This window comes from Leuciscus leuciscus (assembly GCF_965113295.1).
Source record: "Leuciscus leuciscus genome assembly, chromosome: 16".
Lineage (NCBI taxonomy): Eukaryota > Metazoa > Chordata > Actinopteri > Cypriniformes > Leuciscidae > Leuciscus > Leuciscus leuciscus.
The window spans coordinates 29,706,351-29,730,663 of NC_138740.1; the positions used below are offsets into that span (position 1 = coordinate 29,706,351).

Sequence of the window (24,313 nt, forward strand, 5' to 3'; positions counted from 1 at the left end):
AATTGGGTTGTTGCATGTCCTTCAGCAAGAATATATTGGCCAGTTTACAGTTCATTGAGGTATGTTAGGCTACTTTCGACATGCATGAGGAATAGCTGTTAAAGCTCTCACAAACCAGAGATGTTTGAATTATTAATGAAGTGAAGCAGGAAATGAAGTATTTACTCTCTTTCTCCACGTGTGGAGGTGTCATTGAAAGAATGCAATCCAACATGCATCCATACAAATGCATCATGGTATTTGAACTTTAAAAATTAAGAATGATTATTGAGTGAGTCTTACACAATGCATATACAAGAAATTTGCTTGCAATATTACTGTTCAGTTTATTATGATAAAAGTAATTTCATATCGATATACATTAAACTATATATTTTGTAAACAACTTTGGACAGAAGCGTAAATTGGTATAAACACAAACCCAAAATTACAAGGTGTGTGTGTGTGTGTAAACGGTCACTTTTTTTTCTTCTTTTTTAGTTTTTTTTTGTCACCTTAACACATTCTATTGGATCAGAAGATCAGGCTACAGTTACAGCCACCAAACCTGGCCTGGCTATTTTTAATATAGGCTACTGTACAATTCATAATTTTCTCCACTCTGAAAAATTAAATAATAAAAATTATGTGCTGAACCATGACAAACATTTATTAAATCATTTCTTTTTGACAAACTGGCATTTCCAACAATTTCAGATTATATCTTTAAAAAATAAAAACAGAACTGTGGTTTCTGAATTACTTTTGCATTCAACTTAAAAGGTAAATTAACATAGTTAACTTAAAATGATAAACATTTGCACTAGGTTGTGCGAAAATAGATTAGAGCGGGAACATTCAAGCCTGTTTTACAACTGCAAATCACAGACAATCCCTTTCAGAGCATCATCACAACAGCTGGATAAAGTTTATTGGAAATAAGTCCAGAGACATTCAGGCTAAAGGTACAACAACATATACTCATAAGAGACAGGTAGGAATTGCGATTTAGGCTTATGAGGTAAATAGTGATTTAATATATTAGGGTTCTATATAGATATTACTTTGTGTATTCATAAACTACTATGAACTCTTAGAAAAATAAAACTTTATCTTTGTTTTATGAATTTTAAAATACAAAACCAGTTGATACGTTCTCAGTTGCTTGGGATCACTTTTCCATGAGTTCTAAAACCATAATTGAACTATTTAGAGAGAATTTATAAAGCTGATGTTTCTAGAGAGAGCAGGGGAGAGGTACATGGTAACATTTGTGCAAAACAGGGCAGAGAAAGTTAGGCTTCAAGGTGTCCCACAGGTACATGTCTTCGGTACTGTACAGTTTACTGAATGATAGTTCTCTAAATATATAAATGCTGTCATCCTAAGTGTTACAGTGATCTATAAACTATTAATTTTTCAAGTACATTTTTTTGTTTTTTGTTTTAGATAACGATAATAATTTAATTATAATAATAATAATAATTGATAATAATAATAAATTAATAATAATTTTGAGCAAATTTCAGTATTTTAGACAAACACTGATCCCCTTCAATACATAATTATTAGCTTTAATTATGAAGTTAATCATTCTGAATGGTCACGATGCTTCTATTATCCACTCAATTTAGAATAAAGAGTGAAAAGAACAAAAGATCTTTGTAAGTACAATTTTGTTTACAGATAAAATATTTTTACAGGAAAAAGTTTCCCAGTGCACCTTTTATTTGGCATTGGGATTTCTATCACATTCTCGCAGACTCCCTGTAGTTCCATCATTAATCACCCTAGATGTCCATAAACCCTGGTTGAGAAACCCTGCTCTAGAAAAACAACAGTATTTAAATAATAAAAAAGCTATCAGTTTGACCTGTGAAAAGTGGGTGTTTTTTTTCCAGAAAATAACCAGGGACGGATTGAAAGAGAAATTTGTGACTTCAGTCAAAAAGGCAAGTCGTTATATTTTGTTAAAGTATTAAGACAAACATTTATGTACTTGGAATAGCTTGCACTCACAAATCGTGCACAAGAACGTGCATTGAGTAAATCGGGTCAGTTTAGATTTCATGTTAACTTTAAGGACTGATGCTGCGAAGAATGAGAATTCCCAGATCTTTACAATTTACAATCATCATCTTTATAGTAGAATATTCTCATAAGATCCTAATGTAAACGTTTTCATAGCATGCAAAAGTTGGTGGCAGTGAAGGCAACATGAGAAAAATCATCAAGAGGGCAAATGGCAAGAGACGCCATGATTGGTCCTGTCATTGGTTTTATATCGTAGCAACCTGGTTCAAAACTGAGAGATAAATACAGCTGGCTGTTCACCACAGATATACAAACACTCACACTGACAGACACAGGCCTTAGAATGCTTATACTTGATAACTACATGTGCAGATAAAAACAAGCTTGTCTGGAAGAGAACAATATGCCATGTTCCTCTATGTATCTTATCTCATCCCCGTTAAGTTCCTCTATGTACCATTTTATTTCCTATCTTGCCCATTCGCCCTGCTGAAAAGACTAGCTTGTCAGGTTCTCCAGCTGCATTTATATAAGTTGCAATGCATAACTTGCTAAACTTAAATACCAAGACCAGTTTAACACGCTGTTTCACTAACAAAACCTTCCCGATCCAGTTTTTGCTGGTGAACAACCATGGCTATGTTGCTGGGAATCCTAAAGGCCCCGATATACTTAAAGCGAAATGAAGAACGAACTGCTGTGATGTCTTTTCAAACAAAATCAGGCCAGTTCAAAACAGTGAACTTCCTGGTGTCAGGATGTTTGCTAACAGTATAGCGCTGGGAAGGTATTTCGAACTTCTTTTTACCCCCACAGCGAAGAATGAAAAAGTATATTGGGGCCTTAAGCTGGTCTTTTCAGCAGGGCATCCGGCTTCTTTTACCTACTCTTCCTGTCCTTCATTTTCCGTCCTGCTTGTCTCATTGCTGGTCGTCTCCGAGCATGTCAAACAGCGCCTGAAGCAGCCGGTCGTCTCTGTGCCTGTACGGTTGGGCTCTGTAGAAGTTGTCGCTGTAGTCACTGAACAGGCCGTTCTCGGAGCCCCTGAAGCGGTTCAGCTGGTCGAGGGCCTGGTACAGCTTCTGCGGTGGGATCCTTTCGCGCTGAAAGGTCTTGGGAGGAGCCGCCAGAACGTGCGGAGGAACCGCCGGCATCTGCCTGTTGAAGGCCGACTGGAGGAGACGCAGCAGGGCCAGATTGGCAGAGGAGGGGCCTGGAGCAACAGCTGGATTTTCCTCTGGGACACTGAAGGAGGCAGTGGAAGGAAGTGAGTCTGGATCCACCGGACTTGAAATTTCAGGTTTGTGAGCTGGAGTCGGAGGTTCCTGCCGGTCAGAGGGATAGGAGACTGAGTTAAGACTGGAGGAATTGCATACCACTTCTTTCCAACAGGTCCATCATACGCATGCAAATAACAGAACAGAAGACAACAAAAGCATGCATCCACAACTAATGCCATTTTTGAAGTTCGATGTTTGGCCAGAGAGTGTATGAATTGTTAACACTCCCCTAGTGAAAAATAAATATACCAAAATATATTTGAAATACATTTATTTTATGCTAAGTACACTACAAATACATTTACATATTACGTAAAACAGAAATACTTAAAATCTGCTAAATTGGAACAATTAATTTTGTACTTAATGCACTTTAGTTATCCGGAAATAGTGCTGAAGTCCAAATAAAGATATACTTAAGTATATTTGATTGTGCTAAAGTGGAACTATTGCAAGTATACTTTAGGTACACTTTAAATATCTTGAATTTAAAGACTGACCTTATACAGAGATCATTCTATCCTTACTAAGAGTGATATTAAAACACATTTTAGGCTTAATATTAAGAAATGTGCATTGTGCAATACAGAAGTACTCCAAATAAAGTTGAATTATAAAAGCATTATGTCAGTAAATATGTTAATGCATTTGTAGTATACTTGGTATGAAATAAATATATTCTGGTATAGGTTTTTTTCACTAGGGTCAGTATAGAAACTGTAGATAAATTGTTAATATGTCAAAGAACCTAAATTTCAATAAACATTCTTCTCTGCATCTTCTAAAGTTTTGCTCCCTTTCTGACCTTGACCATGTCTTCCATCGGTTCCACTCCTCTGCGATCGTTTTGTACAGCGTTGTAGGGCAGGTACACCCTCGCCATCTTCATGTGGTCAGGCTTCTCAGATGTCCCGTGCAAAATCAACTTCCAGCTAAGAATCTGACCCTCATTCTCCATCCGTCCTGACTGTTAGCAAGAGAGAGAGAGAGAGAGAGAGAGGGAAATGGATTGTGATTAGCAGACGCTCCATGTGCATTTGATATTTGTTTGCGGAGATGCTGATATGTACCGTATCAGTAATCTTCAGGGTCCAAGTGCCGGTGGGATTCTCTCCCCAGGAGTGCACGGACATGAAGGCCCAGTTTCGGAAACCGTTGGATGATGTGTCCCTCTCTCTCTCCGCCAGCAGGACTGTGGTAGTACCTAATGGGACAAACCCAACAATCAGTGTTCTCATTCCCAAATGTGCACATGCTAGTGTTTCATTTAGTATATGTCTCACCTGACGGAGATGTCAACGTGATGTGGAGGTCTCCTCTCCGTGTGTACTCAATGCTGACCTCCACCTGCACATGCTCCAAGGACACCACAGAATTCGCCTGTCCTGCGCAGGACTTAGTGGGGATCTCGATGGATATCTCTCCTGCAGCCTTCAATGGTCTGTATACAAAAAAAGTGTTAACAGTTAAACATATTTTTTTGCAAATAGTGATTCATGTAGCTCGACAGGCAAAGCATGGCTTGAGCAACGACAAGATTCAAAGGGAACACACGGAGTAGGGAGTGGAATACTAATGTACTTTGAGCAGCAAATCAGCATATTAGAATGATTTCTGAAGGATCATGTGACACTGAAGACTGGAGTAATGATGCTGAAAATTTAGCTTTGCCTTCACAGGAATAAATTACATTTTAAAATATTTTTTAAGAATAAAAATAATAATATGTCACAATATTGGTGGTTTTTTTTTAATCAAATAAATGCATTCTCAGTGAGCATAAAACTCATAAAAAAAATAAAAAAAGATTTATGTGTATAATGTCTCTATCTAGCCTGTAGCCATTTGTTTCACATGATGAATTTAGAAAGGATGCTAAAACATGCTTTTATCATCAGCTTTGATCACTGAGTTTGAACATTAATGAAGGGATTTTTCTGCCCACTGTTCCATTGACAGATATGCATCAGTGAAATGCACTATAATCCCTGCAGATTACATTGAAAAGCACAGAATTTGCATCAAACAAGAGCCATGGTGATAATGCACACCAAATGGTAAAACAACGGCGGATGGATAGGGATGGATAGATGGATGGACTCTCAGTCTACAGTGTTTTAAAAAAGGTGTAGCAAATACCAAAAATGCCAAGTGCTTCGCAAATGGCAGCTTGTGCTGTGTGTGATTGCGTGGCATTCTAGAAACAACATTATGATGTGTGTCGTGACATTTGCATTAGGACATCCGGTTATAGTGAAATTCAGTTCCAGGAAAATGAAACATCTGTTCAGGTGCAGTTTTTCTAGCTGAGCTTTGTCTGAACACTAAAGCTTCACAATCTCAAGAGTTTTTATGACGTAAATGTAGGAGGAAAAACAACGCTCTGGTTATTGAGTAAAAACCGGAATGGATTCCAGTTCTAAGTTCTCAAAATATATCTTCCTATTAAATCCTTCTGTAGGAATTACAAAAGCCGTTGTAAAGAACCAACAGATGGGCGCAAATGCACACGCACGCACACACACACACACGGAATCTATTGCATTAATGTGTCTATTAATGAATTGCCATAGCTGAGCGCAGAAGCAGATGGCAGGAGATCAGGCTAGCTTTGTCTTCCATGCGTGAGGTGCAACACCACTGCCTTGCCTCTGCTGAAAAAAGCGGAATTTTCTGAGCCTAACATCTGGAAGCAAACTCATTAAACTCTACCTTGGTTGGAACGTCTCATCTCTGACGATGCACTGTTTCTTCTCCGGAACATGCTTCCAGACTTTGGGATCAGCCAGGTCCACCAGAGCTTTGGCGTTCAGGAGGCCAAACCCAAACCGACTGTTGACCATCAATCCAGCTCCGTTCCTTTTCCAGCCTGGGTTATTGGCCAGGGGGTCAAACTCAGACGTCCAAACCACCAAGTGCTGAAGGTCTCTCCAGGTCAGATCAGGACTAGGGTGGAGAGCAAGAGAATAGATGCACATTTTCATTGAAATGCACACTCAAACAATATTTATTCCTAAATTTAAGAAGATTACAATTTTTATTTGAATTGCAAATAAAATTTTCATCCATTTTGTGCTTATTCCCATCCATTGCATTTCAAAAGTATGATTATGTAAATAAATAAAATAAAATAAAATATGCAAATAGTAATAAACTATGACATGATTTTTTGAGTGCAGAAATCTTTTTTCTTTCTTTTCTTTCATTTTCCTAAACGTTTTATTCATGCATGACTGATAAATATGCATGCAATAAATTGTGTAATCCAAATGGGTGGATATTTTATATGCTATTCAAATACTTAAAATCGCTTCTTGTAAAAATAATTAACTCTGAAAACTGATGTAAATCTGATGAAATCCTACAAACAATATAACATACAAAATGCAAGATGTTTGACATACTTTTGCTCCAAAGCCAGTGCAAATATCCCAGCAGCCAATGGGGCAGATGCAGACGTGCCAGTGTGTGTCTCTGTGCATTCATTGTGCAAATCGGCACTAGTCTGCAAGACAACCAGATAAAAGATTAAATGCCAACATAACAAAACCCAATAGAGAACAAGCTAACACACCAACCAAAAAAGACTCAAAACTGTCAAACAATCTATTAGTGCTGCAAATCGATTAATCGCGATTAATCAATTCTAATATATATAATATATATATATACTTATAATATATATATATATATAAACACATATATTTTTTACTTGAACTTTTATGTGAGCAGCACTAAATTGACAGTGCTGCAGCACTAGTTTTTATTGATCTCCAAAGAGAAATCCAGTTATTTGACACAAGGAAAACCAAAAGCAATATAATAATTACGATCATAAGAGCAAGAAAATGTATAAGCGAAGACTCACTATTCTCTGGTCCGTGTAGTCTCCGCTGCTGTAGGCTGTGGCAAGCGTAGAGGAGCATTTCTCAGCGTACCACGGAGACAAACCCTGCTGAGACGCACTGCTGATGGAGATTGTGTAGAGACTGTCTGTGTATCCATCACAATCGCAGTTGTCGCCCTGACGCCCACCGTTACCAGACGCCCAGACGAAAATGGAGCCCTTCCCACCACGCCCCTGGAGTGAAAACAATTATTCAGAGATTATTAGATTATAACAGGTTTGTGCTAAGAGATCCATGCCATACGCACAATGCATTAGCTGGGTGGTTGCTAGGGTGTTCTGAATGGTTGATAGGTGGTTGCTAGTGTGTTCTGGTGGTTGCTAGGGTGTTCTGGATGGTAGTTTTAGATTTGGTCTAGTAAAACCAATTCCCACACTTCTCACCTTCTGGATACCATACTCAAAAGCTTTCTGGGCCAGACGCCCGGGCCCCTCCACGGTCTTCCCGTCATCGTTAGGGCCCCAGCTAGCACTGTAGATGTCCACGTGGTCAGGGTTGAAGCCAATCGAACTGGCTTCAATGGCATCTGTCACGATTCCATCCAGCATTCGTATTCCTGCAGATGGAAAGCACAAAAGATTACCCCTCATGGAGAGGTCAAAACAATCTACTGTACAATTGTTCATTGTGTTTGAATTATGACGATCAAATGTGCTGCTGTAATGTTATGACTCACTAACGCTTATATGTCCAAGTGGACATGGACAGGTGGATTTTGTATTTGTAAGACTGGTTGTACAGGTCATATAAAATGCTGTTATATAATCATGTTGTCATCTCATTGTTGCTGAATACAAACACCTGACTGGTTAAAAAAAAGATACCAAAAGTGGACAAACACATTTTGACAACACACACCTCCCACTTTCGAGTTAAAGGCCACTCCGACGCCACATTTGTTGTTGTCTGCTTGCATGGCAATCTCTCCAGCACATCTGGTACCATGCCTGAGGACATACAACAGAGAATAGAGTTACAATTCAGTTCCATTCAAATTTAATATAGCTGGCATGTTCAAAACCCATTATATCTAAATGTGTGCACCAACACAGACTTGCAAACATGGTTACATAGTGATACTGGTGTGTGGTTGCTAAGGTCTTAGTGGTTTTTAGGGCATTACTACATGCTTTGGTGTTCTGTATAGTTGTTAGGTGGTTGCTAGGGTGTTCTGGCTGGTTGCTCTGTGGTTTCTAGGGTGTTTTGTGTGGTTGCTATATGGTTGTTATTGTGTTCTGGGTGGTTGCATGACAGTAGTGTGTTTTGGTGGTTGATAAATGGTTGCTAGGTAGTTGTTAGGGGATTCTGGCTGGTTGCTAGGTGGTTTCTAGGGTATTCTGGATGATTGCTAGATTGTTGCTGAATTTGGTCTGACGCTCAGCTTGAAGAAAACTGAAGTTATGTACCAGAACCCTACAAAAGACACCTATAATCTACCCAAGATCAACATCAATGGCCATCCTCTGAACGCAGTGGACCAATATGCTGCTACTGTGTCAGGTTCGCTGGGCAGGACATGTGTTACGCATGGATGATGAGAGGCTGCCAAAAGCAGTGTTCTATGGGGAACTTTGCCAGGGCAAGTGCAATCGAGGAGCCCCACGCAAGCGCTATAAGGACCAGCTGAAGCAACAGTTGATACAAGCTGATATTAACCCTCAAGACTGGGAGATACTGGCATCTGATAGATCTAAGTGAGAAACATCACATTGAAGGCTGCCAGGGAATTTGAAGAACACAGAGCGAAAACTGCCCAAGCGAAGCGTAAACGAAAGAAAGAATTGGCTGCTCAAGTACCCAACGACAGCGACCCGACCTTTCCTTGTCCCATCTGCTCTAAAGTCTGCAAGTCAGTTTGTAGCCAATTGAGAGCTTGTCGCCTTAGACAAAATCCTTCTCACTGGTCTTCGGACATAAGGAATACTCCAAGAGATGGTTGCTAGTGTTCTGGATAGTTGCTAGGTGGTTGCTAAGGTGTTCTGGATTGTTGCTAGGTGATTGCTAGTGTGTTTGGTGGTTGGTAGGTATTTTGGGTGGTTGCTAAGGGGTTGCTTACTGGTCCAAAACACAGGATATAGTTTATGAGATGTTTCTAACCATTTCATTGTCTGCCAAGTGAAAATCAAAAGTCCAGTCTCTTATAAAAGCAATCTTTTCTTAACAAACCATATGATTTGAGACATCATATCATCCACTATGTGTATTAATATGAGTATCAATATTAATGATGATGCTAGGTTCATATGCCTTATCCTGAGTGTAAGCAATATTAATGATGATGCTAGGTTTAGCAATCACCAATAATATTTGTAATAATCACAGAAGGAAAATAGTACTCAGTGGCTGATGTCAAAGATTAGACTAACACTTGTTGAAGTACATTACATTTTGCAGGGAGTCATTTGCAAAAATGTTTTCTCTTGAAAACTGTTAATGATTATTTGTTTCCCTCCTTTGTAATAACCATCATCTGAAACACCAATGCATTTGATGCATTTAACACGGTACAGACAGTCATAGCAAAGCACCTTGAGCACAGTTGACAAAATAATATGTTGATATGGGCGGGCGAGAGGTTGAACGAGCTTGCATGTGCCTTTATAAGTGTTATGAGTGTTTGTGTTTGTGTGTGTGTGCGTGAGCAAAACAAAAAACTAGCTGCACAGTATGAGTCATTCACTGACATAGACACATAACCACATGGATGAAGAATAATGAGTGTTTCTATTTTTATGACCACTTATTTTTCTGTTTCAAAGCTTCATTTTCACTAGGACTGTCAATTCATCATGTTTATTTAATTATTAAATAACACATCACGAAATTACTGCAATTACATATGCTCTCTGACCTGTATGCAAATGTAAAATACTTCAATTTGACATGTTCCCACCCTGAAGCACTGATGATGTGAACTGCATTTTTACATAAAGCAAAAAACACTGAGTGTACATATATATATGATAATATATATAATATATATTAGTATATACAGTATATAATAAGATAATATATATATATGTGTGTGTGTGTGTGTGTGTGTGTGTGTGTGTGTGTGTGTGTGTGTGTGTGTGTGTGTGTGTGTGTGTGTGTGCTTGTGTGTGTGTATAACAGTATAATACTTTGTCATTTTTGTAATCTATTTATGCTTTCCTCTGGAAAAGATATGTAGTATTGTAAAATGGGATTAATTTGATTAAATTAAACAATTAATAAAAATAATAATAATAATAATAATTTTGCTTATGCATGTATGCACTTTGATTACAAGTAATAGATGTGCATGGATTCTGATCCTCTTATGTAAGACAGCTCAAGTGATGTGTGTACCATTGGAATGGATTACACTCATTCCCTGATGGAGAACAGACCTTCTCAGATCAGACCTACTGACACTGTCGGTTCTCTTTCATAGCAGCTTAAAGATGGAAAGCAATGCCAGCTTGGTCTAATTCTCCCTGAACAGATTTAGTATGATGTTAAATAAATCTGCAAATCTCTTTAAAGAGGGCAGAAAACAACTATGACAGTCCAAGGCTTGTAACATTTTCCAGTCACTAATCAGTTTCCTTATCGCTGCATGTATGTGGTGCTAAAGATAATTGAAAGGCTAAAAACTTTGGAAAATCTGTCCTTGTGTTTTTTAAGTTTGGATCAGCAGTTATGATCCTAAAATCTCTTGAGATTTTCTGTGCATTCATCTGGAGAAATGAAAGAGTATAGAGATTCATTCACTCACTTGTTTTCATTGGTGGAGTCGTATCTTGGGAAGGGATCAGGATCGTTGTCGTTAAAATCATAGCTAGCAGCAGGATCCTACATCGAGGAGAGCAGACAATTAGGGTTTCAATGATTGCAGACATTTTTTTCTAGCATACACAGAACAAATAGGCTATCAGTGTCAGTATGTTGCAGACAGATGTTTTAAAGGAAGAGAGAAACTACAGATGTTCATATAAGAAGCACACTACTCTTACTGTTTCTAATTACACTGAATTGCAAAGAGTTTTACTAGTACATTATTTACTAGTGCTGTTAAATCGATTAATCGCAATTTATCGCAACTAACAAAATTTCATAAATATATATATATTTAAATATACACACACACATACGCATATTTACAAACGTTTATGTTAGATGTGATTAATTGCGATTAATCGATTTGAAAGCAATAATTTTATGCCAAATTGTATAAAAATATGTTAGGCCCTATATCCTAAGATGATGACTAAATGCCGAATTATGCTGTGTTCCCATAGTCGGAATTACTGTAATTAACAACTTTACAACTAAGATTATACTCAGAGCGGTTCACACACGTCCTAAGAAAATTCCTTGTTTCTATTAAAATGCTCAAAATAGAAATCCAATTAAGCTTTTATAAAATGTCTCATAACCAAAAAAGTAATTCCACACGTTTTTGTAGTCAACGGCGCTGTTTTTCCATAGTTTTTCATTCGCTACAATGGACGTCTTTGACAGGTGCGCTTGCCTCTTTTACAGCATCTCGTGCATGACACAATGTTAAAAAAACTCAGCGCTCAAGTTAGATAAGTTCAACTTAAAAAACAAAACAAAACATGTCTTAGGACCTTGCTGTTTTTTACACTGCCCTGCATTTCATGCTTTTAAAAGCAAAAAACATGTTTTGTGTGAACTTGCCCAAAACGTGAATTGTAGTTTGGGATAAATGCTGCCAAACAGAATACGTTGTAAGAAAACTTCATAATTATGGAAATTTCAGCATGGCGTGAATGCAGCAACCTATGAGTTCATATGACAGTATTTACAGATGCATACTTATTTACATAAAATGTTATAGTTTTATATTTACTGTGTTGGTTGTTACTACTTTATTTATTTTTGTTTATTATATTTATATGCTTTTTTTTTTAAGTGACCTGTAAAACACTTTGAATTTGATGTACAAGTTTATGCTAATAAAACTAAAAGGCATTGTTAACTAATTTCTATGTTTATTTCTATTCAGTGTGAGTGTGTGCGCACACATGAGTCTGCATTAAGCGGTCATTGCCACACTTGCCAGCATCAGACACATACGGGTCTCTTTTAGGGTTTCTTTTTGTAAGACTGCTGTTTGTAAACAAGCCAACAGCAGAGCGACGGCTGATGCTACTATGTACTCAAATCCTAATAGGAGACAGATGTTTGATATTATCCTGTGATTTATGAGTCGTCTCTATTGCAAAAAAAAGGGATGCTGGGCTCACTGCAGTCTTATGTAATTGGCACACATTCAGACTGAATTTTTAAATAGCTTTGAATGAGCGAGTGAGATTTTTGTTTATTGCCTTCTGTACTGGAAGTCCTTATGAAATGGCTTTGCTCGTGTCGTGGTAGGTGTCACTATGGATAATCCTCCGCACGGTTGAAGGGGTAGCCGTTGGCATGGAAACTACAGCGCAGTTTACGGATGGTAGTCGAGTAGGCGTTGCATGACGTCACACTCACGTAGTTAGGGTATATGTCGGTGTGGTTCCACTCCAGGCCGTCATCTAGCACGGTGATGACCACTCCTTTGCCTGTGATGCCCTTCTTCCAGACCGGGATCACGTGTAGATCCAATTTGGGGAGGGATGAAGACGTCCGGGTGTCTTGCTGATAGGGGAGGATGAGGAGAGACAGTTTAAGTGTGCTGAGTGAATATGTGAGTAATTCAGCGTCATATACATGAGTACCATGCACTCAACATTCTGAGGTACTCTCAACCTCTTCACAAAGACAAAAGCCTCTTTGTATAACACATCCACTGACCCTTCCAACAAAAGCTGTTTGCTTGAAAATGAAAGCCGGCGATATAATCGCCCATGCTGACCTTTTAGTTTGTGGAGAGTATTTTCAGTCCATACTAGACCATGAGGGGATTTTTTCTTATTGACCGATAATTAAATATCAGGGAGCTTCTGCGCAAGTGTTGGGAAATACAGTCTAAGCAGCTAGTATATAAAATGCAGTTAACCGGAGTAGTGTCAAATGTATTAGCAGAGTTTGCCATCCAGTTAGGATTATTAGGATTTGGATTGATATAATCTTTTGATTCTATTCAATAAAATGAATCAGATTAGTTCACCGATTCACTCAGTGACTCTTTCTGTAGATCACGGTGAAATCGCCCCTTATACCCTCATTCACTATTTCCTACATTACTCCACTAATATAGTTCACTTGAAGGAGTGAATGAAAACGAGTGAGTGAATTCGGACACTGAGTGCGCCGGAAGGACTGCCGTTTCTGCGTAGTTTGTGCTTGCTGTAATAATCATTTGAAACTTAGCAAACTGGCAGCTCCAGTAGTAAGATGAAAAGATTTATCTTGTACTCTGTCATGGAAACTAGCATGTATAAACCTTAATTAATCAATTTAATAATCAAGTTAAAGGGAATTTCTACCTGTATGATATTACGCTGTAGCCACATTGGACCAGCGGTTTGAAAAATGGATGGATTCAGCTGCGCATAGATTTGTATACATTTATCTATGGTTGTACACTCGTTATTGCGGTGCATAGTGGGATCGAATGAGTGCACTTGATAACGTCCACTGTGGTTTCCGACACTACAAATGGCTGTCCCCTCAAATAGTGTATAGGGGGCGATTTTAGACACAGCCCACAACATATAGAAAGTGGCCACACATGTGTCTTTTTGATTATTGAGTGATTCATACAAGTAATAAGAATAAAATTAATGCTTTCATGTCATAACTATCCCATGTCCGAATTTGAGATAAGGTTGAAATTATGAGATATAAAGTAAAAATTATCACATAAAAACAAAACAAAAAAAACATGTTTTTCCCTTTGAAACATCACTTATCAGGCTTATGCTACTCTGAATAATACCTGAACTTCGTATTTTGAGCACTTCTTGTGTTGTTCTTGTGTTGTTGTTGTTTTTTGCCTCTTAATGATGACTCGCTTAAATTAGTCCTAATTTGTAAGTCGCTTTGGATAAAAGCGTCTGCTCAATGACTAAATGTAAATGTAAATTATTATGTAAGATATTATGTGAATATTATGTACACATTATTAGATACAAAGTTGAAATTATGAGATCATACGTAGGCTATGGCATATATCATAATTACGACAGAGAAATACAGCTTTTTATGTCAATGACTTTTCTCTTAATTTCGACTTTATGTAAATAATTAAATTATTATGCCATAGCATCTCACTTTTATGATTTACCAAAGCATTTTTTTAATGTGAAAAAAGGGCTTCCATCACTTCTGGCTAAAGGGGAAAAAAGACAAAAATGGCCTAAACTACAAGCTTCAATAATGCCTCATCTATTCAGTTCATCCAAAAACAACAGGTTCCAGTCTATTCTGTTTGCTCATGATGCAGATATCTAGTTAAATTTGTGCAGATTTAAAACACCTACTCCATTAGAGAGGGGGCGTATTCACTCCGTCCCACACAGCCTAGGCTATTTTCCTAGAATTGCTCTTTGGAAGCTAGAAAAAGCTATTAAAAGTGTTTCACAAAACACTTACATGGAAAATAAAAGAAAATGATTCGTTCATTAAAAAAATCTTGTCACTTTATTCAAAACACAGCTATATGTAGGGTATATATAGTTATGTACCAAAGCTTCTTGAAGCATAATAGTGATAGAATAAAGGACAGAGAGGAAGAAAGAGATCTATGATCTGCTCACGAATTATGCATAGACGCTGCAGTAACTCTACCATGAAGCATGACTCATAGCTGAGGTCTCACTCTGGAAAGACAGGAGGGGGAAGGGGGAGTGAAAGAAACGACCCGCCACACATGACGGCTCTGCCACATAGCACCAATATAACCTCAGGAGGGCTGTAAACCCCATGTCACTCATCTACAACCTCCATAGCACCTTTAAGTGAGTCAAGAACTTTTACTAGGTGTCTCAGATATCGCTAAGTGCATAGACACTCTAGCTTGATCATTGCCTCAAAAGAGACGCAGTCAAACACAGTGCTACGTCTAAAAATGTTCCATGTACACAGATACAATACAAATAGAACCACACAGTGTTTTCAACACTGAGAAAAAAAGATATGATATGAGTCATCTCTTTAATTGAATTATCAGCAGTCCTCTCTGGTGAAATGTAATCTATTCACAGAGCCGTCTTTCTCCTCCATAAATCCATATCCTTCTTTTCTATCTATCCTTTCATCTCCTTAGATTGAACGTCATTCTTTTTGTCCCCTTTTAACCACCTGCCTTCACTGCATCATCACTCAAATTGACCAATGGAGCACAAGGAGACCGCCCACTTTTTAGCAGCCTTGGTTTCTGAAGCATTTTTTTTTTCTGTTCATTTTCTCCATAGGGATTTCAAAAGATTCTGCATTAAAAAGGGTTGGAAGCCAAACCAAACCAACATCTGAGATGAATCAAAGCATTACAAACTTTAATTTTAAGCAGAAACAACAAGAAACATGAAAAAACGACTAGCTAAAACTATTAGCTAATAAACTATGCATTCCTTGAAGCTTTGCTAAACGACATGATTTAATCAAAAACAATGCATAATGTAAATATATGAATTATAGTCAAGAAAACGAAATATATAATGTATAACAATATTTTTGCATTTTAATCACATATTGCTAAAAAAAACTCAAATATATAAAAATATATATTAAAAAAAATCTAATAGTAGGGAAACAGCTATGTCAACACTTCATGAGACTGAGAGGTCACTTCTAAGCACTTTTGGCACAATTTACGTGTATCGGTTTGCGCAGAATTCAGCAATTAATCTTTATTAATAGTAAAAATCACAGAGTTGTGGTTTCTACAGGAGCTTATACCATCACTTCACAACCTTTGAGCCCATGGTAGGTTTAAAATCCACTGAATGGGATATTTAGTTGAACTAAATTTTTCACTTTGTATCTTTCATCTTGTTAGCCTCATGAGTTGATTCTGAATAAACGGACATCAGCTAATGAGCTAAATTTAGTGATGGGCACTGTTTAAAATAAACTGGGCAGGAACTTCATGAGCAATTAGGTTAAGAGGTGGCGGCGCTCGCACAAACAGGCTCGAAACAGGAATGAAGAGGTTTAGAAACTTGTTGAAGCAAAAAGAACAAAAGGTCACTGCCGGTTCGTGCCACCGCTAAATTGCGTTTTAGAGTAAAATGTTTGTCCAAAAAATTAATCCCTCAGTCGGAAATGCAAATGGATGTTTTCAATTTTATTAGAGTGACTTGCTATATAAACCATGAGCTGTGATCCATATTAGAGCCAGCTGAATCCTTCCCATCTGTGACTGTACGGAAGCCATTCTCTGGCATTAAGAGCTTGGCTTCCATAAAATAAACCCATCAATCCATTGTGTTTCAGTAAATTGGTACTAATGTGTGATTGACTCTTCTGTTGTTTGGGATTAAGAAGCGTTCTCCTTTACCATCTAGTTTTTGTTTAGCCATACTATGAGCTCAGAAAGCTTAAAAACACTGGGCTTCAACCGCACATTGTGCTCGAGTCCAGAGGGACAACTGACCCTGTACTAAAAGCCAACTGACAGGAAATGTAATTCACCAAAAAGGATTGTTACAATGGCTTTTACAACAAAGCTGTTTCATGATTTTAATGGGTTCCGCATTTGAGCACATAAGTCCATCGGTTCTACTATTGGAAATTGGTCTTTTTTTATCGAGAACACATGAACATTTCAAGTCAAACTGTGATCTGAGGTTTTTAAGCAATGATATATAACACATATCCATCCAGTCTACCGAATGACTAACATGCTGTTACCATGGAAATGAGAATTAGCGAAAACACCTTAGCTCTGGCCACCCACTCCTATGAAACACTGCGAATAATGTAATCGAGAGAGTTTCCCTAACTTCTCAAACTATTTATACAAATATACTATATATTAGTGCTGTCAAAACGATTAATCGTGATTAATCGCATCTAACATAAAAGTTACTTACATACATGTAAATATACAAACTAACTTATAATGCATACACACACACACACACACACACACACACACACACACATATATATATATATATAAATTTTGTTAGATGCAATTAATTGCATATAATCGATTTGAAAGCACTAATAAATATAATTTATATACAGTATATACTTACACAAACACACACATACATATATATATATTATGTATAATATATATAGTATATACAGTATATACTGTATACACACACACGCACACACTTGTATGTATACAAACTTTAATGTTAGATGCAATTAATCGTGGTTATTTTTTTAAAGCACTACTATATATATATATATATATATATATATATATATATATATATATATATATATATATATATATATTACTTATAATCAATGATTTATAGTGTGAATACTTTTATTGTTTCTGATTTGATTACATCATTCACAATGCTTCATGAATCATTCATTCTCTCATAAAAGAGGTGGACACTAAAAAAATAAGCTTTTTCCAAGTTGTAAATTAAAGATTACAGTCCGTTTTACAAGAAAATACTTTTTCAGTCATTCTACCTCAAAGTGTGATGTTTAATTCAATGGATATTTCCAATTTTTTGAACATCTTTGTGAAATTTAGCAACTTCTGAGTGAAAAAATTATTTCAAAATAAATCCTACATTAAATTATTTTAGTGAAGTACATCAAGGTTTAGAACTTTAAGATGATGAAAATGAATGAGAAAAATAGCTCTGGAATCCTTGCCTGAAAATGTTGCAGAGCAAAAGAAATTCAAACAGCGCTTTTGACAAAGGAAAATGAAGATGTCGAGACTCACTAGATACCACTGTTGGTTCCACATGGGGTCGTCGAAGAGTTTGTCCACCGAACAGTCCTTACATTCTGTCCCCAGCGGGGGGGCGCGTTTGGCCCTTCGTTTCTCATACTGTTGTTCGGCCCAAGACACCTAAAGGAGAAGCCACAGGTGCCATTCAGAACCAAGTCCAAAACATTCATCAAAAGCACATTCAAACTGTTGTGAATAGGAATGATTTGTTCTTTGTGAATATCATACATGACACAAGCCTCCGTACTTCATTTTTATTGATATCTCGGACGAGTTTTGGAAAAAATGGCCATTTTCTTATCATGTACTGTACATAAAGAAAGCAGTGCAAGGGCTTTGGAAAAGTCTCATACCCTGTCATCTTCCGACAGACGTTTGGTGATATGATCCGCACTTCTTTTGGTCCTGCTAGGGTGACTGTGCCGCTTGAATAAATAATGGTTTTCCAGCGCCCCAATCTGCAGACAAACAAAAGAGAGAATTGACTCAAGAGAATGGTTCATATTTAGAGCTAAATTAAGCTTGGTCATAATGACGCAGTTCCCATCTGTCTGGTCTAGTCGGCCTGAAGCTACTTCACAAAAAAATAGAATTATTAATAGGTCTAAAAATGCAGCTTACTTGGGTTTCTTTTCATGTATAAAACCTTCTTCTAAGAGAACTACTGACACAACAGGTGAATTTTTTATTATATAGGCTGACACCATGGCATGTCTGAATTATAAATTGCATGAAATATGTCATTGCTATCTACAATTTGCATTGTTGCATTAAATGCTTAAAGAAAAAAAAAAATCAGATAAATTCAGATGTCAGATCTAACTAACTATGGAGATTATACAAAAATAAATAAGCATAGTTGCAAAGCACATTCAACCATCACCCAGTAGATGCTTCAGTGTTTCAATGGTTAAGCAAATGTTCTGGCAACTGATTAAACACGTTTTTCTAATGCACATTCATATCGACATAACAGATCAAATATGATCCGGCAAAGCAACAGTGTTGCTATGAATAAATGCATTACACAACATATTGGGAATATACAATTGCATGCAGCACTGATACAGGTACAGATGTGTGTGAGGCAAGTGTTTTACCCTGAAAAACACAGTGTTTGGTGTGACTTACCTGTCGGACTAATTTGTATCCGAGCTCGTCGGCGATGGATCGCGCATTGTGGGCTCCTCCTGGAATCTCCACCGCCCATTCGTTCAGATACTGTCTGTCCACAGCGGAGGACACCAGCGCACAGAACAGAGCAAGAACACTGCACAGCAACATTGGACGACATCTTTCTTCCATTTCAAATCAATTACAACCACTTAAAAATGATCTGGGTGATCACGACGAATGCAAAACTATTAAATAGAAATAAGTTAACAAATAAATACAGACTATGTAAACAAGAAATATCAGTCCAGCTACAAAAGCCTTCCTTGGATAACGCTAGATTCTCTTCTTAATTCTGATGCAGTGTGAGCGAGTAATTGAACGCGCATGGAAAGCCACCAATGAGAGAGTCGTGGAAGGGGAAGGGATGTTTACACGTCAAATTACGAACCGCTCTGACGTCAATTTCTACCTGGGGTAGGATGCTCCGGTCCCGGGGGAGTCGGGCGGGGGTGAATTGCGCATGGAAGCAGAGGGGAATGCTTCTCTATAAATAGCCGACGACGCTTATTACGCTTAGAAATTTAGCAGGAATTGAAGCTTTTGTTAAAATAATTACACGGGCAATACTGCTCTCATATGTTCGCGAAACCCTCATATAGCCTAGGAGCTTCTGGGCTAGATTTTATAATCTCGTTGAATAGTTTTGACATCTGCTCAAATTAATATCTCAGCAGCCTAATAGACTAGAAGATATCCTAATTTAAGGATATAACTTATAATTATAAATAAGAAGGGAACGGCTGTTCAGTAGGCTAATTGTTAAATAGTTGACGTAACCGTCTGCGTCATGAGAACGTTTCAGCACCGCAGCGCTGAACAGCTCCACTACACGAGCTGCGTGTGCAAAACATATATCCATATTAAACACCAATGATATATGCATTCCCATACAGAAATCTGGCAACATGTTAAACACATGTTTTGTAAATACATTTGTATATATTTAAGGTAGGCTATATGTCACACACTCACACCCCTATCTATCTATCTATCTATCTATCTATCTATCTATCTATCTATCTATCTATCTATCTATCTATCTATCTATCTATCTATCTATCTATCTATCTATCTATCTATCCATCTATCGACACACAGACAGATAGACAGACAGACAGACAGATAGATAGATGCATCAAAGACAGGATATTTCAAGAAATCTTTTAAAAGCTTCACAGAAAATAAAAAAAGGAAAGTAAAATTACTAGTTTGATTTAAAATAAAGTGATGCAATTGCACAAATGCAATTAATGCATAAAAAGTTTTCTAGATTTTTCAAAAGCATTTATCAAAAAAACAACAACTTATAACATATTTTGACGAGTTTACACACCTTAACAAGGATTAAAACAACAATGATAATTAAATAATGATTATCAAGAGTAATTCGTTTGACCTGAACAATGCTTTTTCATAAAAAAAATCCAAATATGTAATATTTCTAAAACACTTACTGACCTTGAGACTGTTACAGTGCTATGCATAAGTTTAGACACCCATGCTAAAGTTGACTAAAAAGAGGAATAAAAAATAATCTTTTGGAAATTGAACTTAATGCCTTAATTAAAAAAATTAGGAAAAATCCAACCTTTAAGGACACCAATTTTCTTTGTGAATGAATAATGTATCGTAAATAAATAAATGTTCTTCCTTAAAATACAGGGTGCATAAGTCTGGACTCCCAGATAAAGTTCCCTTGGCCTTTGGAATTAAAATAGCCCCACATCATCACATAGCCTTCACCATACCTAGAGATTGGCATGGTTTTATTTCAGTTAGCCTAATAGCTGGTTTGATTTGCATTGAGAGATGATCTTATGGAAAGTACTCCATGCCAATCTCTATATGGTGAAGGCTATGTGATGATGTGGGGCTATTTTAATTCCAAAGGCCAAGGGAACTTTATCAGGATGCATAGTATCCTGGATCCATGAAGTAACTGGCCTTTAAAAATAAAAATCTGCCTGCCTCTATGGGAATTTAACATAGGGGTGTCCAGACTTATGTATTTTAAGGAAGAACAATTATTTATTTATGATACATTATTCATTCACAAAGAAAATTGGTGTCCTTAAAGGTTGGATTTTTCAATTTTTTTTTAATTAAGGCATTAAGTTCAATTTCCAAAAGATGATTTTTTTTTCCTCTTTTTAGTCAACTTTAGCATGGGTGTCTAAACTTATGCATAGCACTGTATATGGGGTCCTCTAAGGTTTTCTTCTCACGTGACAACAAAATGGCTTCCTTCATGTTGGTTTCCCACTGATCTTGATTTGGCAGACTAATAGGCTACTTTCCAAATATTAATATTTTAAAAGAAATATTGAAGAAATATAATGTGAAATAAACTTAATGACATCATCGAAATACTAAGTCACTTAACTGAAAAACATCAATAAGAACGGGTAAGAAATATACATTCACGTTATATTTTTTATAGGCTACAATATAAATAATTCACATATATATGCGGGGGGGGGGGGGGGGGGGGGGTTGTAAACATGAAAATATAACTATTTTAATATAACATTATGGACATTTAATAATAACATTATGGACAGTATATGACATATCAACAGAAATTGTTATGAAATGTCATGCATGTATGAACATGGCTAATTCGGGCTCTACATTTTCACAAATAGAATTTAAAAACTGTGGTCCACAGAATGATTCCCACCAGCTACAGCCCTGTGTATGAATACCAAGAAGACCATGAATAGGAAGGCAACAAGCCCTCATGAATATTCTCACAGATTTATTCATTGTCACAATGACCCAGACAGAGCGATCTGTCGAAGCTCAGTCCACTCTAGATGAACACGAGGCTCAGTGTCGTGCTAAGATAAGTGCTTGTATAAAAGAGAGAGAGAGGCTGGAATCGTGCACTTTGAGCATGTTGAGACAGACACCGGTCTCTTTTGATCTCAGCATCTTTTGTTTTGTGCCACATGTCCATTTGTTGTACGGAGTTTATGAAGCTGTGCATGTCACTAGAGTGCTCCCGCCATACACTTTTGCTCTTATCTCTGAATAGACGGTGTTATCCAGGTGTATATTGGTGGCAGCTGTATTTAGTTGCCTTGACGTCTGTAGAATTGCCCGTGAATTCGAAATAAAACAAACAGGACAAGGCAACTTTAAAATAGCCATTATTAAGAACGTTTCACTTTATAAAAGGCAGACAGAGAGTTGGTGTACGCTAACGCAATCCTTATTCTTCAGCTTTTTACCGGTTTGCCTACATGAGTCCAGGCTACTGAAGCATTTCCGGGTAAATTTAACATTACTTGGCTCCATGGTTTATGCGGCCTCAAGTGAAGTCAAATATTTATGCGTTCCGAGCACACGAATGACTAAGAAGTGTTTTCAAATGGAAAACTTGCAGTTGTTGGTGATGCCCAAAACACAGAGTTGTGACGCTGGAAGGAGCCTGTTGATGTGCAACATGGCGGCAAAGAAGGGATTCTTATTTTTCAGCAGCTTATTAACTTACCTATAATCAAAATACTTTGATAAAACTTCAATCTCTTTGTTTTGCATAAAAATAGTTATTATGTGTGTGGTATAGTTAAATAAGAATGTTGTACAGTATGTAAATATTATGGGTTTGGGGTTTGTGATTCTCATGGAACGCATACTTCTGAAATCTGTAACATCTTGTCGAATATCTCCCAATAAATATGTTTTTAATTTTCATTTAATAGACTTTTGGTCTATTGAGGCTTGGGACTGTGTGTGTTCTTGTAGTGCCATGCAACAACCAAGCAACTGTCACTGAGATGAATGGGAATGCTAACAAACAGCCAGACGTATGAAAATAAATCAACAGGTCTGTTCTCAGAGTAGGCCTATCAGATGCGCTATTGAGCAAACAGTCCATTTGCTGAAGGAGCTTCACTCATCCACGTCCACCTAGCAACACCTGTTTGCATTAAACACCAAACACGTTAGACTTTGCACCTGGAAATAGATGAGGAAGAATATAGAAAGGTTCATGAGTGACATGCATGTTTATATTCTTTAAAAAAAGGGTTTGGAGAGTTGGACAGAAAATAGAGATCTCACGTAAGACTATTGGCCACTACACCATCTGTCTTTACTGCATCAACTTTGGCGGGAACTCAAAAGATTTTCTTAGTGTCGAAAGTACTCAGTCATGCGAAACGCTCCTTTTTCCTGTTAATTTACTGTGTAATTAAAAGGCTTCACAGATCAAACATGCACACGCTCAAACACTCACATGCACACCAACACGTCAAATGTGGAAAAACCAGATCAGCCAATTGAGATAATCTCTCACATCTGATTACTGCCACCTCATATAAGCTGCACCGTAACAGCTGGGAGTTTGTCATTAAGAGACACGGTAACGTCAAATGGTGGATGAACAATAAGCGTATAGTGGGGTAAAACCAAGACCTGCGGAGGGGGGTGGGGTGAAACAACAGGAAATGAAAGGTCTGATGGAGCAATGGACACTCTGAATCAGACCAGAAGACGTCATGGAGGCTATGATGGCTGTGTAAACAGTGTGTGTGAGAGTGTTTAAACTGCTGCAGATGAATTATGTGTAAAATTAATTGATGAAAGAGCGAAAGAGGGATGGATTATGCAGTCCGCTTGACCTATCGGTAATCATCTTTTGATTGGAAGGTTTTACGTTAATAAGCCTTAATCACCACAGAAAGGAAAACCAGTAATGAGATGGCTACTCAAAAAAATTTAGCTATATATATTAAATAAAACATACTGTACTACAAACTATAAAAACAGTAAAATAGAGTAAAAGCTACATGGGAAATGTAAGAGCCAATTTAATATGCTGTCAATTTGTATTATTATTATTCTCAGCTTATTTCTGTTTTATGTGTAGTGCACTATTATTTGAGAATTTACTTGAAGTTATCCTGTATAGAGTTTACTTAAAGTTTTCCTTGTATAGAAATTACTTGAAGTTTCCTGTACTGCATTTACTCGAAGTTGTCCTTGTATATTTTCCTTGAAGTTTTCTTTTAATAATTTACTTGAAGTTAGCTTTAAAGCCACAAATCCTTATATGTTCATACTAGTATGCTGTTTTAGCTAGAGGGATTCAGGATAGGAAGTAGGAGAAGGAGAAACAGTATCTTACC

General features: G+C 37.2%; 1 protein-coding gene across 1 annotated transcript; it reads right to left on the reverse strand.

Moving 5' to 3' along the window:
* Nucleotides 1-1,390: 1,390 nt before the first annotated feature.
* On the reverse strand, nt 1,391-19,578 carry pcsk1 (proprotein convertase subtilisin/kexin type 1). The gene is made up of 14 exons (XM_082140314.1): nt 19,134-19,578; nt 18,356-18,460; nt 17,994-18,122; nt 12,677-12,823; nt 10,941-11,017; nt 8,060-8,148; nt 7,585-7,757; nt 7,162-7,374; nt 6,698-6,798; nt 6,006-6,239; nt 4,577-4,734; nt 4,364-4,497; nt 4,099-4,260; nt 1,391-3,338 (listed from the first exon to the last, which is right to left on the reverse strand). Exons 1-14 carry the CDS (start codon nt 19,305-19,307, stop codon nt 2,934-2,936), a joined length of 2,301 nt encoding a protein of 766 aa, XP_081996440.1. The 5' UTR covers nt 19,308-19,578; the 3' UTR covers nt 1,391-2,933.
* Nucleotides 19,579-24,313: the final 4,735 nt, after the last annotated feature.